Source organism: Bidens hawaiensis, unplaced genomic scaffold, assembly GCF_021521415.1.
Source record: "Bidens hawaiensis isolate Kalapana, Puna unplaced genomic scaffold, B.hawaiensis_p1.1 tig00023670_1, whole genome shotgun sequence".
Classification (NCBI taxonomy): domain Eukaryota; kingdom Viridiplantae; phylum Streptophyta; class Magnoliopsida; order Asterales; family Asteraceae; genus Bidens; species Bidens hawaiensis.
This window is the reverse complement of record NW_027493721.1, coordinates 76,428-89,954: the sequence shown is the minus strand read 5'-3', so window position 1 is coordinate 89,954 and position 13,527 is coordinate 76,428. Positions and strand designations below refer to the sequence as shown.

General features: G+C 34.3%; 1 protein-coding gene across 1 annotated transcript; it reads right to left on the bottom strand.

Moving 5' to 3' along the window:
- Positions 1-8,729: 8,729 nt before the first annotated feature.
- Positions 8,730-12,530, bottom strand: LOC143567870 (putative membrane protein At1g16860). Its single transcript, XM_077054163.1, has 4 exons — positions 11,679-12,530; positions 10,163-10,318; positions 9,870-10,081; positions 8,730-9,037 (listed from the first exon to the last, which is right to left on the bottom strand). The coding sequence occupies exons 1-4, from the start codon at positions 12,477-12,479 to the stop codon at positions 8,848-8,850; spliced, it is 1,359 nt and encodes a 452-aa protein (XP_076910278.1). The 5' UTR covers positions 12,480-12,530; the 3' UTR covers positions 8,730-8,847.
- Between the last annotated feature and the right edge of the window lie 997 nt (positions 12,531-13,527).

Below are 13,527 nucleotides of genomic sequence, written 5' to 3'. Positions count from 1 at the left end.
CTAAACCTATTTGCAGCCGTCGGACCTGGACCCCCCCTGCTCGTTTTTCTTCTGCCCAGACAAGTTTCAGCCGTGAAAACTTCAATTCAAGGTCGGTTTTATGATTCCCCATGTCTTTTACACCTTAATTGATCATATTAACGCGCTTATTGGTCGTTAAGATTGAGTTTTGATGGTAACAGCTTGCTGACAGATTCGTATACGTTTATTGTAGGGTCTGTAACGCGATGTTAATCCACTGTTTTTGATCGATTCTTGATTCCATGATGTTCTACTTTGAGTCTAGTTTCCAGAAAGGTATAATACGTAATTTTTGGACGAGATTTGAATAGTTTTTATGAATTTATAAATTCGAGTGTCAAAGCTGATGCGGGATGACGGATTCTGGTCTGTCTTCCCGACGTCATAACCTTTTTTCGACAAGTCCAAATTGGTTGGTTCCACTTCTGGGAGTTAGTGTTTTGAGTTAGGAACCAAACCAATTGGAATCGTTTAATTTGGTTCGGTAATGAATTTTATAAAAATAAAACCATTTTGTTGCGCGCTGAAATAGCTGCACATACCTCTCTGTGTTAGAAGAATTTTTATGATTTTTGTGTCCACTAGAAAAATATAATAAAAATATTTTTATAAACTTAAGATAGTTATGCAACACTGGTAAAAATTTAATAATTTAATTCAAAGGTTATCCTATGTAATTAAATGCATCTTCGCATGCTAAAATCTGCACGTTTTACTCGTTATTAATCAACAAGTTCGTTTTAGGCTTAATCGGTGGTTTTGGTTAGTTGAAAGGTTTTAGGGGCCTCGGGCCAAGTGTTGGGCCTTGGGCCCAGTTGTTGGGTCTTGGGCCGGAGTGTTGGGCCTGAATGGCCCATTAGGCTAGAGTGTTGTTACAGTCTAGTTTAGTAACGCGTTGTGTATAATTTACAGGCCCTTGCTTGTGATTGTGCTCTTAGGGATTTCCTAGCTCATTGCAGGTGTTCGGTTGATTCAGGTGAGTTCATGATGCCCTTTTTACTCTTTTACGTTTTGGGCTAGTATACACACCGAAATACAATTTTAAACGATTTTACTCGTTACAATGATTTGAATAGTTTTACATGGTCTCACTCGTGATGGTGCATTTTGAAAGCTATATTTGAATTATTTTATATGGCTTAGGATATTTTAGACTCGTTCATGGTCTTGTGTCCTTAAGGCTACATACACTATTGATGGTCTAGACTCGAGGACGTTAGCAGACTTGGTAGTAATTGAATATGAGTAGACCTATCTACTTAGTTCCCGTATGGGATGATATATATATATATATATATATATATATATATATATATATGTAGGAATATATATATGTATGTATATATGGAGGTATGTATGTACGTATGAGGATGTGTACCTTATAGCCTACGATTGTGTAATGATATTTAGTTTCTCGTGACTAAGAATGATGTATGTAGGCTTATTGTTGTGTGTGTGCATGGTGATTCACGGCCGGGTCAAATATATTACTCGGGTTGTACCCGTGGTGAAGAGGCCCGTGTGACGTGATCATCATTTTGGCGGGTCAAATATATTACTCGGGTTTTAAAATCCCGTGGTGAAGAGGCCCGTTGGATGTTGAGCCGTGATCGGGTCAAATATATTACTCGGGTTGTACCCGTGGTGAAGAGGCCCGTATTACGTGCTTTTGGATGTATGAGCCGGGATCGGGTCAAATATATTACTCGGGTTGCACCCGTGGTGAAGAGGCCCGTACCCCGTGCTTGGATGTATGAGCCGAGATCGGGTCAAATATATTACTCGGGTTGTACCCGTGGTGGAGAGGCCCGTATCTCGTGCTCGGATGTATAATCTGTGACCGAGTCAAATATATTACTCGGGTTTGACTCGTGGTGGAGAGGCTCGTGTCACATGCTTAGGTCTTACCGCGTCCGGGTCAAATTTATTACTCGAGTCTTGACTCGTGGTGGAGAGGCCCGTGTACGTGTGTTCGACGATGATTGTATTACTTGGTGAATTATATATAATTTATTTTATTTATACCTTCTCTATAACTATAGCTTTGAAATAAAGTATGAATTATTGTTTATAAAAACTTGAACTCACTCAGCTCAAGCTGACTTTGTGTGTATGTTAGATTGACTTTCAGGTTGAGGATTAGAGATTTCCGCTTGGACGTGCTAGAGACTACTCGGACGGTTGAAGGCACATCTAGTCGAAGAGTTAATAACGCAAACTATTTCTTTTAAATTATTATCATAAGTATTTAAATTTTGGGCATTTGGTCACTTTCCCGGGTTTTGGGAATTTTGATGTTATCTATTCCGCTGTTTACTATTCTGAAACGATTTTAATAAGATGAAGATTTCAAATAAAACGAATATTTTATTTACAATTGATTTTGGACACCTGTACCCGTGTTTTGGGATTTTTAATACTTAAACTTTTCCGCGGTTATTTACTCTGAACTTGTTTTAAATAAAACGAATCGATTGGTTTTAAATTTTTGTGAATTTGGGGAGGTGATTACCAACTGTAGGATTCCCGGGATTCGGGGTCTTACAGATTATCTGTCCATGTATTTTTCGGGTAATATCGGGTATGGATCGGGTATTTGAAAAACCCGGTTTCGGGTATTTGAAAAACCCGGTTCCGCATATGGGACCGGTTTGGGTTTTCGGATATTACCGTGTGCAAATCGGTCCTGTTCCGGATACGGGTTTGATACTGAAATGCATACTCTATCCGTACTCTACGGGTAGGGTCGGGTACGGGTACGGGTATTAAAAAAACCCGGGTATAAATCCTGGTTTTGGGTTTTTTTCGGGTCCGGTTCTGGGTTCAGTTTTTTTGTGCACCTCTAAAATGTAATACATAAAACGTAAAAAAATTAAAAAAATTGCATTTCATTGGAAAAGTTGAGGTGCTACTAGGAATGAGCTTGGTACTGTACCGGTACCGAAAATCGTAAATTTTTTGTACCGGTACCGTACCAGTCCCGTAAACTCAAAACCTTGGTGTCAATTCGGTACCAAAGGTGCTACCCCTTCCTTTAACCCGTCCCTGGTCCAAACCATAACCCAATAAGCTTATTTAAAATTTAATTATTTAAACCCAGTAAAACAATAACTATAGTTCAGATCCAAATATTTTCTCGTATTCGGGCCAATTTTTTTATGATTATCGGGGAGGTCTATGTCGATGGCCTTAATATAATGGAGTTAATGGGTGATAAATACAATTTTTAGCATATTTGTCGTCAGGGGTGAAGGTTAGAAGGAACTGGGGGTGACTCCAGTCACTGCCCTTTTCTCCGTTAATAGGGTAAATTTCGCGATTTTTCCCGAAAATTTTTATATGTATTAAGCTCGGTCACTGCTAATTTATTTTTCCAAAAAGCTACCGGTCACCACCATTTTTTTAAATATAATACCATATCGTTTGATTTTTTTTTTATATAACCTCACGGTTTTTATAAACAAAAGTTATAAAAATTATAAAAAACTTAGTTTTTAATAACACTCAAATTTGGATGGGCTTGTTGTAAATTTTTACATAAAATAACTTAAAAAAAAAAGAACAACCGGGAATTCTTTCAAAACAATCGCCCTACCTGCTGCTTCCCTTCTACCCTGCCTTCTGAGTTCTGAGTTCGCCACCGCACACCGGCCCACCGCCCCACCGCTGTCCTCCGGTCATCCACTGCTCATCCCCGCTCATCCACCACCGCAAGGTAATAGTCTTGTGACATTCGTCAATTTCGGGTCTTGTTTGTATTCGTTTTTGTATTTGTTTATTATGTAAACCGACCCGATTTGTAAACCGAAGCTTATGTTATAATCAAAATGATGGATTTATGTTACAATATTGTTTCACACTTGTTGGGTCTTGAAAACATCCTACCTTTATTTTTATTTTTATTTATTTATTTATTTATTTTATTATTATTATTATTATTATTATTATTATTGTTGTTGTTTTGTGTTTTTGTCTTGATCCATTTTGCATGAAAACTCTTGTGTCTCACACCCATATTTGACCACCAACATTACCTTATACATACACCACATTTCCTCTTCATTTTCCCTTGCTACAACTCAAAAAAAAAAAACTCTCTCAAACATCAAAGATTCAAGGTTATCTTCTTAAGTGTTTTTGAAGGTTTTAGTCTTTCATCTTAATTAGTTTATGTAGCCTTATTAATACTTGTTTATGGTTGTGCAACATATATATAATATACACCCCTTGTTTACCTTTGGTAGTTACTTCTCCGATTCCGGTCGGTGAGGTTTCGGACCTCATAAGGCAAGGCTTCATGGAAGACTTCGTGTCCTTGATATATATACGTCTATATAACTTGTTCATACATATTAATCTTGCTTATTTTAGTTTGTTGGTCATGTTTACAAGTTCCATGGTTATGGGTTTTTAAGAGTCTATGCTTCGGTTTAACCGTAAATAGCTCTAAACCGTAAACCGAACTTTGTTACTAGTTTTGTTTAATAATTGTTTAAACATACTTATTGTTAGATCTAAGTTTCTAAAATCATTTTTACAAATTCTATGGTTATGGGTTTGTAGAATCTTACCTCGGTCTTAACCCAAAACACGATTCGAACCGAAAACCGAACTTTTGTTTAAAGACTTTATTGTTAACTTTTGGTTATAAAACTTAAAGTATTTTTTTTATTTGTACATTATTATACAGGTTCTTTAGTGTTTGGACATGTGGAAACCAAACCGATTCTTACTCGCTTAAGACACGCAAGTGTGTTTTTTTTTAGCCATCATGACTTGTATATTTCTTTAAAAATAGTTACAAATTGATTTTTAAATATTTTTTTAAGTACTTGGAAATGTTGGATTCAACTTGATCTCATAACAAAGTTTGGACCGACAAAACCCAACACTCGCTTAACGTGCGTTGTTAGCTCTAAAACAATGGAACTACATACTTGGTTAAGTCTTATTAAATTTTATTGAGTTATCTCATAACATTCAATATTTTGGAAAGTTGACTTTGGGTTTGACCAATTATCAAGACCCGAACCGACAACCCGAACACTCGATAAAAAAAACCCGTTTTAGTATCTTTATTCCAAAGGGATTTGCATTCTTGCATTTTATCCACCTTATTACTTAACATAGGTTGAATAAATATTAAGGTTAGATACTTTAACCCGGTTTCGAGCAAACTTACATTTTTAAAGGGTTACTATTATAAATTCTTAAATAGTTACATTTTAAAACCTGAACTTTAATTATTTACATTTCTCAACATTTATTTTGTTTAAAGACCTTCAAGACAACCTTTCTAAATTCAAGACTTCTTTTCTTTTTAGGCATTGTGCGTTAAACTGGTTGTTCCGACAAATCTCCAAATTATCATCTTTCAAGTTTACTACTTGAAGGTGAGTACTTCATACCCCATTTTCCATCTTTTATTTTGGGGGTGACATTTCATACTTATTCAACAAAATGCTTATATTTGAATCTTAAACCACAAACGTAGTTGTATACTTTACTTAAATAATTGCTCGATTTGGTGTTCTATGCTTATATGCCTATGTGTTTATCACTTTTGGTTGGTGGAACTATAAAATCCTAGACTATTTGGAATCCCCTTATAGCAAGGTGTCGTTAACGTAATGCAATTAACGATAATTATAAAATCCTAGACTATTTGGTATCCCGTTATAACTAGGTGTCGCTAATGTGTTTAGCGATATCTATTTATCCAAATTACCACTTTTATTTATCGTTTCGTATGCAAGTTTTGTGGCTATCTTTATTATATACTAATATGATTAAACTTATGAATTGCTCACCAACCTTTGTATTGATAAACTTTATTTTATGAAATGTTGCAGGTTTGCATCTTTGTTGATTTATGATTGTGAAGAAAACGACATCAAAGATCTTAGGATATTAGTAAAAATGAACAATATCAAATTTCCCATATTTTGTGATATCTTGTTTATGGTTATTTTATGGATAATTGTTATGTGACATTTTCGATGTTGTGAAATGAAATGAGTTTATTAAATACTGTCATTTTAATTAGTGTCATGTGCTTATGGACAATCGTTACACCTCGGCATGTTCCGCCGCCTTTGGTCGGGGTGTGACAAGTCTATTTCCTCTATCTTTGTGTTGTTAAATCAAGGATTATAAAATTAGGGTTTGTAATTGTGAATTGGGGATTTGAGGAAATTAGTCAATTAAGCTTATAATTGGTATTGTATAATGAAATTTTACTTTAACTTACCCTATTGATTCTTTTTAATTAGGTAAATCATGAAAAAGCTTGATACAATTTTTTCTTTTTTTAAAAAAAAAGGATGATGAACAAAGGTACTCACCCCCCTCTTGGCTCTCGTATTATTATCATATTATGGATATTTTAGGTCTTGTTTTTTTTAATTGTAATAACAATCGTTTTGAATGAATGAAAAAAAATTAGATATATAGATGTCATATTTTTGATCCGACCCGACCCGAACCACCTACATGAACCGAACCACCGACACGGCCCGAACCATCGACACGAACCGAATTGCTGACCCGGAAATTTTTAGGTCCGTGACTTCAGTCACCGCCATGGCGAAGCCCAAGCTTCGCCACTGTTTGTTACTGAAAGTTGTCATGTTTGTCTAATGTTGGCCAAGTATATTCCTCGTCGTACATTATCAAATTAAAAGTTTATCTGTGATTTAATTAATAAAAATTAAATAGTTGAAATTGCTAATTTAGTGATGTATGATTTAAAAAATATGAGTAAATAATCTTCTTTTATTAAGTGTGGCTCATACAATACATATCTTGTTTTTGTATACATGGCAAGCTTTTTGATACGTTCTTAACACATCAACAGACAAATCAATGTTCAATTGCAAGTCACGTTATTAATATCTGGATTGGAACCACATGAGGGTTCGGGTGACCCTTCGGCCACCCTCCGACGATACATGTTTGGCCCTTCATCCAATGGGGTTTTCTTTATTGTGATCACATGCATTTTTTATTGAAGAGTATTTGTAACAAAAATACATTTTGTTAAAGAAGAAGAATGATGCATGTAAAAGGTTATCATCAGATTTTTTTTTTTTAATCTGTAAAGTTGTTGCAGAAGACGTAGAAGACGCCTTACACATAACACATGAGAAGACAAAAATGATAATTTTGCAAACTAATCTAAGTAAAAAAAATGGTGTTCAAGTTTTAGTAGTCAAAGTCTACACGTTTACCTTTCAAAAACTTTTATCTTATTTTTGAATCAAATACTTAATATAACTATAATAATAACTTTAATTATTAAAAAATAGGTCTTGTAATCTATAACATTTTATGCTTTTATATTTGTTTCTACTTTGTTCATTTGTTTAATTTTAATCTTAAAATATGTAGATTTTGAATTTATCATTCTTTTATACAAGTAAAGAAACTACTATTTCAGACTAGCGGATATATAAGTATAATACACACACACTTACTTTGACCTTTGGTTAAAAGTTTCAGGTTCCACTACTAATTATCATCCAACTCCTGAAACTACTTTGTAATCCACATTGGTTGTATCAGGTTTCTTTAATCCAAAGAAAAACAAGTTTGTTGACTAGCATAAGGTAAAAGAAAAATTAAGTACAAAGAAAAAACAGATATATTAAAAATGAAAGAAACATAACAATTCAGATATTTTCTCAGTGGTAGTAATACCTTCTCAACTCAAGTGATGATGTTACGAGTCCTATGAACAAATCTTGTTTATAAGTAGGATATTATTTCTATCTTTAAACAAATATTTCAATAATTTTTTTCTTCTTAAGAACATAATAAGTTACCCTACTACACGAACATAAATTTAGGGATTTTTAAGTCGTAAATATTTTTTTTGTATTTAGAATCACAACTCTTTTAAGTTCGTATCAATATACCACATGTTTTGTTACATATAATCAACTACTCTCATTGAAAAATCAAACCCGCTAAAAGAATAGCCTTTCTAAACGACCGAATATATTAAAATCAGAACTGAACCCCATAACCAGTAGCTAGGAACCCAAAAACATACAAAGGAAAGGAAACAAGAAAAAAAAAAAGCAAAAAGCCCTAATGAACAAAAAGCCCTAATGAACACAGACTAGGACGGTAAGACTACTTACAATAAAAATTTTAACCCGCGTAAACATAGGGGGTACAACATGCACACATGATAAGAGGATGCATTTAGCCGAACCCAAAAATATTATATCCAGTATGATTACAACAAAACAATTCTAAACAAAATCTAGACCATTTTCAACATGCTTGACCTATTTCTTCATCTATTTTTATTCTATACAACTAACCCACAAAAATAAACTACAAATCAAATTTACCCATTCATAAATAAACGAGTTAGAATATTCACACCCAACAAACAATTACAGCACCAACAATACAAGGGGCGCATTGAAATCGAACAATGACCCCAAAAACCCGCTCATCTAGCGGTCTCTAAAAACATTGTCAGCCTATCTTGTTTACCGAACCCATGCCAATTGTTGACTCGACAAACACTAAACATACTTGTAATCACATGTTGTTAAAAAACACTCCCCACAAAACCATAAAAGATTAAAAAAAACACAAAAAACCCCCCTTAAATTCTTCAAATATTTTTTAAGGAAAACCACAGAAAACTGTAAACTTTTTCAAGTAACAAGTTGCCCCCAAATGATCCATCATCACACAATACCACTAGCAAAGCACTCCCACATAATATCAAGGGATGCAACCAAACATCCTATACACCTATATCATCATTTGGTCAAACTTTGACTTACCAAGTAGCAAAACGCTACACTACACGGGAATAACATCGGCATCTGCCGAGTCAAACGTCAAAACAATGCCATCTACGCTTGCGGGAAGCGAACAGCTAGTCCACTGGCATCCGGTTGGAACGGGCTCTGGTGGAGCAACAATCATCAAAACATTGTCTTTTCTTTCAACAACTCCCATCACACTCACCTTTGTGCCTTCTTTAATGTACCTATGTTTCAAATTTACAAACAAATGGAAAATCAGACAGAAGTAGATCCACAAGGTTCATATTCAAAAATAAGGGTCTAAAGTCTAAACAAGTTGTGTAGCAAGTCAGCTACTTGAGATCGGCTTATTAAAATCCAGGCTTAATTAAGCTCAAGCCTGAATTGGATTCAACCTCGAGCTTCATATATCCAGCTTAACTAGGTTCACGAGCCTAAACGAGCTTGCCTTTTATATAAATATGATAATTCCTATATTTTATAACTATATAATTACATAAAAAGTTTATTATATGTAAAATTAAAACAGAATGATTAAAATAATGTGTTTTGCAACATATTACGATTATAATTATAAATATTTATACGTGTATTATAATATAATATGAAAAATAATATGTTTGAAAAATGATTAAGAGCCAATCTCGAGCTCTCTTAGCTTAAACGAGCCAAGCTCAAGCAGGTGAGCTCAGTTCTTTACAACCCTATTTAAAATAATATATGAATAAGTTCAATTTATTATTATGAATAAAATAATTAAAACAATATATGGTTTGTTACATACATACGATTATAATTATAAATATTCATATATGCATATATAGAACAATTAAATATTTATAGAGTAATAAACAAGCCTGAGCCGATCTCTAGCTTGAAAAATTATTAACAAGCCAATCTCGAGCATTCTTAACTTAAACGAGCTGAGCCCAAGCTTAGTTGGGCCCAGGCTTGTCTCGTTTACAACCCTATTTAAAATGAAAAACTTGAAGTAATGGGTCATAATGGTTTTTTTTTTTTTTTTTTTTTGGGGGGGGGGGGGAGATGTTTGCATACCCTTCTTTGAGTCGCATCACACGATCATCACTAGACAGGTGTCTCTCAGCCAACCATCTTTTGAATTGAGGGGTCATATCTTTGCTTTCCTGATTAATATCAACAACAGCAGATTCCTCAATATATGGAGTCACGCGGGCCCCATAACCGGTTTTAACTAACGCCCTCAACCCAGATTGGTAATCAGATATATAGAAATCCACAACATGCCTCTGCAAACATGAATCAAACACATGTTCACAATCAATTGTTACTTATTTAACAGCCACAAGATCATAATATGTTTGACTCACCTCTGTGAACCGGAGACCCCAGGTGAACCGGCGATGCGTGGGATTGGCAGCTTTTGAATCCCAGCCTCGGTATTCATATAAACTTGTGGATGTATAAACGCATCTGGGAACTCTTTCGAATGATGACTCTAACGGTACGTTTCCACAAGTAACAATCTTTACAGAAATTCAAGATTTTCTTGATCAGCAAAACCAATTTTATGATGGTGGATAAGTGTACTATTAGGAATATAAATAATGATTCCTTAATAAGATAAAACAATCTAATCAAATTAATTACCTACTGCATGAACCTGCCCATTTTATTCTCATTTAATTTATTGTTTGGTTAAAGAAACTTCTTACAAGAATGCAACTTTCGACCATTTTAAGGCAAATCAAGTTATATTGTAATATTATTATTTCTATATGCTAATATGTAGTGTATGCGACAAAAAAATTCGTAATTTAATTAGATCACACCGACTTATTTGCTACCATTGCTACTATAGTTACCTCGTATATATTTTAATTGGCTGGATCAAATCTATTGTAATTAGCTTATTATTTATATTTGAATCACCTGACTTTTTAAATATCTTGAAAATTAAGGGTATATATAAGATCTGAGAGGAAAAATAATAGGTATGCTATGTATAAACTAGAATAATGTATGCATAGGCCATCTAAATTTTAAAACCTTGGAGGCCACCCAAATATCAACTTGATTTTGTTTATAACAACTCCCAAAAAAAAGACAAAAATGCCCTTAATTTAAAGCACTTGCAACATTTAAGTTGTAAAACGACAAAAATGCCCCTAAATGTAACCAAATATGTGCTGACAATACATGCAGATTTTCTTTTGAGTAAATATAGTGGCAGCTTTGTCATTTTACAAATCTAAATACAGCCAAAGTGATCTAATAAGGAAAACATAATAAGACCTAACAAAACCCTAGAGATAATCACATAGGAAAACGACATAGAACAATTATATCTTTAGCAAAATTGATTCTTTCGAATCTTAGTCAAATTTCTGATACATTTTGCTTTGACCTACCCAAATAATCAAGGATCAAATTGGGTTTTCATCAAATTTGTGTATGCAACTATTCATCTATTCTATTTCACATTTAGATCCTATCATGCATATTGTAAACAACTTGACTACTATGTGCGTACTAGTATTGAGTTTTCTAGCTTAAGTTAGAATCATGTTCCTTAAAGTGCATTAATATAATAAGCAATAGTGTGGTATTTCCATAGTCAAAATAGACAAAGATAGTATTTCTATTTCCATAATCTGATAATTACTATATGTAAGGAATTATGAGATACTATTAGGTATGCTTGATTTGATTTTTATTTTTTTCTAGTACTAGGTAAAGTATCATCAAAGTCCAAAAAGAATCTACGTTTCCGGTCGTATCATCTACTTAAAGATAAAATGTGGCAATAATGGACACTAAAACAAACGTCAAACGGTATGTATATATAAATGTATGCATAAACATGAGTGCGTTTGAGTAACATACCCCTGTAACCTTGACAAACTGGCCATCTCTTGCAGTTCTAAGCTCAGCATCTGGGAACTCAGATATAAACTTAATAATCGCTTTTCCATCATAATAAACATTCCAACCAAAAACCAGGCTCACAATAGCAAAAAGCACAACAACAACAATAAGAAGAATCGGATTACCAACCGCTGCAAGTATAAAAATCGCAGCAATAAACCCCATCACAAACAGCAAAACCATGCACCAAAACACCAGCTTCGGAAAGCTTCTAAAGAACGAATGCGCACCATCCTCACTCAAACGAGTAACAGCATGGTTCTTAACCATTGATGCGGTTCGCAACTTGAACGAGCCTGACGAGTCCAACGGGCCTGATGACTTAATGGGCCCACCCGTTGAGCTAAGCGGTCCAGATGTAATGAGCCCTGTGGCAGGGAGAACCGGAGCGAGAGGACCAGAGTTTTGGCGGGAAGAAACCAACCCTCCAGTTTGAGGCCCGGATGACTTTCTTATCGGTTCCCCGTGCTTGTTTAACGGGCCAGAACTGGTTTTCTTGATTGAAGTGGATCCTGCAACATTGCCTGATAAAGAACTCATTCGGTTCAAGGAATGTGAGGTTAATGGTCCACTCGTTAGTTGACCGGATTTTCTTGCCCCTTCAAACATCTTTCCTAATTCACCAGACTTCTTAATGTCACCGCCAGTGTAAGGCACCGCGGTTGACGACATTGTCGGAGCCTTTTCTTTTGGCGGCTCGGGACGCCCTGATACATACAAACCATTGTTCAGTTGATGAGATGTGATCCGAGAACTCATTGTTGAAGATCTTAAACGCGGTTGAAAACTTGAAACTGATCTGCACGAAGGTGTAACGAACTAACGCCAGCAACTGGTTTCTATGTATGATCAAACCTACACAACAATATCATATTAACATCAGTTTTTTCAAACACTTCAAAATAACAAATTCAACTTCAAATTGCAATAATCAACTTAATCAGACCATATTACAATCGTGAAATTCAGAACTCAAACACAAAGTAAAGACAAAATCATCTATGTTAAATACATATATGAATATTGCATAATTAGGGTTTAGTTGAATCCAGCCCATAGGCACACGATAGGTTCACCTAGGGTTTCATTTACCGTAAATCAATTCCACGAAGGTAAAACGATTAGCTATTGGTTTCTATGTATGATCAAACCGACACAACAATATTATATTATAATCAGTTTTCTCAGACACTTCAAACTATCAAACGCAGCTTCACATTGAAATAAGTTATCAAATCAAACTACATTATATTTGTGTAATTAAAAACTTAAAAGAAAAGGCAGAGACAAAATCATTTACGTTAAATATAGATATAATAAATATTGTAAAACACCTAGGGTTTCATCCATTGTAATCCAGTTCAGTTAATTCAATCAAAGTTTATTTCGCAATCTACAAGTAAACAATCAAAGCAGGTCACATCAGTAAATGATAACAAACAAACAACATATATATACAAATTAAAATCAGGATTTAGTTAAATACCGAAATAATAACTATCGTAATCAGAGACGACATTACATTTGCGGGATACAAAATCATGTATGTTAAATATAGATATAAATATTGTATAATTAAATCCAGCCCATAAGCACAAGATAGGGTTTCATTTACTGTAATTCAATCAAATGTAGAAGTAAACAATAAAAAAGCAGTAGCAGGTCACATCAGCAGATGATAACAAACAAACAAACAAACATATAATAAATTAATTAATTTAATTTAAAGTTTGTGATACAGCAACATTTTATTTTGGGGGCAAATGAGATTCCAATTCCACCAAAATCAGATGCAATTAGTAACAAT